Here is a 4,832-nt window from a genome sequence, read left to right as displayed (position 1 = left end):
ACACAGATCAAGACCAAAAAATCAGAGCAAAACATGCTCGCAATGCACCAGCCAAAAGGAAAAACACTGCACACAAATCCTGAGTGTTATAAGCAATCGCAATCTCGATCGCACCAACAATGCACATAAAACTCCTGGAAAAATTTCGCCAGAGTTTTATCAGTAAAATGGCCACAAAACTAGTAACCAAACTGACTACAGGCTCAAAACCGTGAACAACCAAAACGCATCAAACCGCACTCCAAATGCATGCACCAATCTCCACACTTTGCATACATCATTGCAAACACCTGCAAATCTAGTACACAAATATCTGCTCTACCTGTTACTGCCAAAAAACATGCTCGAGGCATACATTGTCGAGCTCAAAATGCAATCACATTAGTCTCCCAGCATCAAACCACATAAGGCATACATCGTATTCTCCCACCTGCGAGGAAACTTGTAGCAAATATCACTCTCACATCTCATCGACACACAATGAACAACTGCTTTTGCAAAAAATTCAGCATTCAGAATTTTAAAATTTTGATATAATGAGTGCGTCCGGAACATGCAAAAACCCCAAGTTAGACTCCTGGATCACATGTATCCGAGTCCGGGTGTGAAAGCTATATGTCAAAAACCTCCGTTTCGACCCAAAAACGCAGCATAAACTGCCAAAAGAGGGCTGAAAATGCAGCTCCTCAACCGTAGCTCGAATGAGGTTTCTGATGGCTCGAATGGTTTCGAAACAGAGATAAAACATCAAGACACTAGGTGGAAACTCTCTCGGAAAGCTGAATTTGCCGATACCGAAGTCAAAACCCTGTTTACACTCTTGAAAGTCCGCACGCGCGCGGGCTCGAAAACACCAAGCACAAAACCTCGATCTGATACCAATTGAAAAGAGTCGGAGAGCACCACAGACGGAGAGTGAGAAGAGGAAGGAGAAGAGCACACGATGTTTGTGAAGAGACTGTGAAGTGGCAGCTCCCCCTATACAGTATACTCACTATAAGTATAGGGTAACAATGGACGGACGCCCATGACCTGAACGACCAGTCAAGGCACATAAACCTTAACCCGAACACTTTTTTTGAGAGAAATAGTATACGAACGTTTTTCTCTATGTCATACATCCTATATTCTATTTTTTCTTCTTGGTTTCTTGAAAAAGTTAAAGCCAATTTTAGTGTATGAGGCGTAAAGCCACTATTGTGGCTCAAGCCACTTCAATGTCTCAAAATACAAACCTAGTGGGAACAGAACGAAAAAGTAAAGTGATGCCATGTGAGCCGGCGACAAAGAGGATGTGATTTAAGATGGTCTTAATTACAAGAAATGATCACTAAAGAAGAAGGCAATTTATGAATGTGTGTTTTGGACCAATTTTCTTCATAATTTTGTTAAGCCTAAGAGGGAGAGCTGCCAAAATGTCACATTCTTGCCTTGATGTTTGGTCTAATAAGTGTTTCTAAATAAGGTCTCCACGTATTTTTTTAATTAATTTTTTGTTTTTTTTGTTTTTTTTTGGAGAGTAGAACTTTGAAATTACAACACACACCCAACCCCCGTAGGTGGAGGCAACCCGACTCTTAAGGTCTCCACATATTGGATGATTAGATTCCCAAATAGGAGGAGAGATAATTTGTGCTTGTCCTCAATATTAAATGCTCAAAAATCCATGGAAGCCATCCTCGAAAGGATCATCCCAAGTTGCTTTGGCATTGAATCAAGCTCCATCCTCATTGATTTTTGCATCAAAGAAACCTTGCATATCCAACCAACAATTCAAGTGTCAAAGTCACCATTCTTAGAACCCAGAGCATTTTTATAATAATCTAAGAAACAATTCAAGTGTCAAAGTCAACATTCTCAAAGCATGCCTATGAATACACTAAGACCAGAACCCAGCACTTGATATCTTGAACCCAGCACTTGATCATCTCCAGACTTATCTCTAAATACATCAAGCAAATATATCCAAAAGTAGTGTCAAAGGTTCTGGCGAAAAATTAACAAGGCAACAATGTAGCCTCCTCATATCCACGAAGCAACAATGTAGCCTCCTCTTCCACGCTTTTGCCCGGTCAATCAGGCAACACACAGAGAAGATGTGATCAATAGCAAAGAAGGCTTGTCTGAGGCAGGCATGTCCCTGTGCTCATAAGCCCTCCCTCTCTGCATTTGAGCCCCGTATTATTGAGCATTGATGTCGCTAGCGCCGGGGATGTCAAAGCATTTGGTCCATTTTATGCATGATTACTCTCTTGTGGATGGGCTACCATGAATGCAAAAATCTTCAATTTTCCTGATTTATCGGGTTGCATGGTTATAATCCCCAATGCACATGATAAGGTGGCATACATTTTACCCAGTTTAGTACTCTGAGGGAGGCAAAAACCTACCTAAGAAGGTCTTCGGTGTAGGCGCGGGGATCCCCAATGCTAGGCATAGAGGACACGCTGGAGTTGCCATCAAAATTGAGAAGACCATCATGTGTCAAAGGCAGAGGACGGTCGGGAATTTGTGGCACTTCCACAACCCCTTGTAGCATTTTAAAGGCTTGAGCCATTGTGGGCCTGAAAGCAACCAGAAGATGGGCACATAGTATACCAATAAGCACAAACCTTTCCATCACTTTGGCAGGACCCGTGTCGCGAATGCGCCCGTCGACAACGCCCAATGTATTCCCACTCTTCACCATCACCCAAGCCCAGTCTGTAATTAGTGGATACTCACCCCGCAAATCCAATGCCTGCCTTCCACTCACCAAAACCAGAAGCAAAACTCCAAAACTATACACATCACTCTTCTCTGTTAGCTGCCCATACAAGGCGTATTCCGGGGCCAGATATCCCTGCGTTCCCGCCACTCTTGTCGTCATATGCGTCATCCCTTCTAACGTCACTTTGGCTAGCCCAAAGTCAGCCACATGTGCATTTAAATGCTCATCTAGAAGAATGTTGTTTGCTTTGATGTCTCTGTGTATAATGGCAGGTTGAACACCCATATGAAGGTATGCAAGACCACGAGCCATATCCACAGCAATACGCTCCCTGTCTGCCCACTCTAATACTGGTTTCCCTTTTTGAAAAAGATAGTCTTCCAAACTTCCATTGGGCATGTAGTCGTAGATGAGCAGCCGGAGGTGCCCTAGGCTTGTGTTACTAGCAACACAACATCCCCTTAAAGCTGCGAGATTGCGGTGTCGCACACTGTTGATCACCTCCACTTCATTACTAAACTCTGCATCACCTTCTTTAGTGCAGTTTTTTAGGCTTTTCACAGCCACTTGAGATCCATCTGGCATGATTCCTTTATATACGACGGAAAACCCACCTGATCCTATGAGGTTATTGGTCGAAAAATTGTTGGTTGCCAGTTTAATGTCATCAAACTGGTACCAAATTGCGCCCACATTAGGCTGTAAAGTGCTGCTCAAAAGCCTCCTGTTCCTGCTAACAAACCGTTGATGGTATAATTGCTGCCTTCGACGGCACCATAGCCAGGTAGAGAGTGCAATCACACATAATGAACAGACGACAATTGCAGCTCCAACTGCAACGAACGTGGCGAGGTGGTGAGACCTGTTATGATTTGAGGTGGAAGCTTCGAGGGCTAGCAAGCAGCCAGCAGTTGCAGGATTGGTGGGGCCAAACTCATTAATTACACCAGCCGCATATAGAGCCACGAAATAGAAGCAATCAGAATTATTTACAGATATATTACTGGCTATGGAGAACGCCAATAATGCATCGACATAACAGACTTGGCAAACGGCTGAGTTCGAAAGGTCGCCCTTGCACGAGGAATCCATAGCCGTGACACCTACTTTGCTCTGCCAATCTTCGACAGTCTCAATTCCCCCACAGAGGGTCGGGCTCCTTATGAAATGAGAGGAATTGCTGAATTGTTGGCAATCAAGCACGGAAAACTTTTGAAGCCCGGTCTTAATGAGCACCGCTTGGTATGCATCATAGCATGCATAGAGCGTGCGGTTGTCGGGGAGCTCGAAGATGTGGGATTCGCGCAAATACAAGGCGATGCCGAGACCAAATGTGTTGAATGCAGTGAGGCAGCAGGCCGAGCTTGGTGGCCCTTGTTGATCTGTTGAGGAGCCTTGACATGTAGTAGGGTAGAAGGAGCTCACAAAGGAGAAATCTATGGGGCAAGAGCCTGTCGATGACGCTGAAAGTGATGGTGTCGTACAGATGCGAAGCCCAAGAAGGAGCAGAAGAGCTAGGGCAACCTGCGGAGGCATGGCTCTCTCTCTCTCTCTCTCTCTCTCTCTCAAGGGTCGGGCTAGCTCCCCTCTGCTCTCAATGTCACCATAGTTCCCACCCTCTCCGTCTCTCTCTCCCCCAAAAGGGAACTGCCGAGTGGTCTTAGCCTCTTAGGTGTTAGTCTTGAGGCCTCGTTTTTCCATCGCGCTCACTGCTCATTAAGTCAAAGATGAGTTCATTTTCCTTGGACAACCTGCGAGACTAGTGCGCAATAAGGGCACATGCGGCATGCCTAGAATATATCATTGAATAAATTGATAGTCCTATAATTTAATTTCACCATGTGGAACCTTAAAACCACGTGAGGCATGAGCCTATCATCATCTATGTATAATGTGCATTGTGAGGTTGCCAGTTGCAAGCTATGGGCCACCAAGTTCTTGAGGACCGACTCGCAGACCTGAAAATTGAAGGGCACCGGTGTCCTTCCTAGGGAAGGGATACATTTATGGTTGCCCGTCCCATAGGCAGGGCTATTGTAGATGACAACCTTCACAACATAGGGCAAAAATCCCTTAACCCTTCCAATTTTATCACACGGTTTATGAGAGAATTAACACCTTT

The 4,832-nt window shown here is 44.7% G+C and overlaps 1 protein-coding gene across 2 annotated transcripts; it reads right to left on the bottom strand.

Moving 5' to 3' along the window:
• Positions 1-1,275: 1,275 nt before the first annotated feature.
• On the bottom strand, positions 1,276-4,421 carry LOC147457934 (putative receptor-like protein kinase At1g11050). 2 transcript variants are annotated; one of them, XM_086512703.1, is made up of 2 exons: positions 2,391-4,421; positions 1,276-1,752 (listed from the first exon to the last, which is right to left on the bottom strand). In XM_086512703.1, the coding sequence occupies exons 1-2, from the start codon at positions 4,244-4,246 to the stop codon at positions 1,743-1,745; spliced, it is 1,866 nt and encodes a 621-aa protein (XP_086368829.1). In that variant the 5' UTR covers positions 4,247-4,421; the 3' UTR covers positions 1,276-1,742. The 2 variants fall into 2 exon arrangements, with proteins under 2 accessions (XP_086368829.1, XP_086368830.1); XM_086512704.1 differs by lacking the exon at positions 1,276-1,752 and having other exon boundaries at positions 1,906-4,420.
• Positions 4,422-4,832: the final 411 nt, after the last annotated feature.

The sequence above is a fragment of the Adiantum capillus-veneris genome, chromosome 5 (assembly GCF_014529385.1).
Source record: "Adiantum capillus-veneris isolate H3 chromosome 5, ASM1452938v2, whole genome shotgun sequence".
NCBI lineage: Eukaryota > Viridiplantae > Streptophyta > Polypodiopsida > Polypodiales > Pteridaceae > Adiantum > Adiantum capillus-veneris.
Note: the sequence above shows the minus strand (reverse complement) of the source record. Positions and strands in the feature narration are given on the sequence as shown.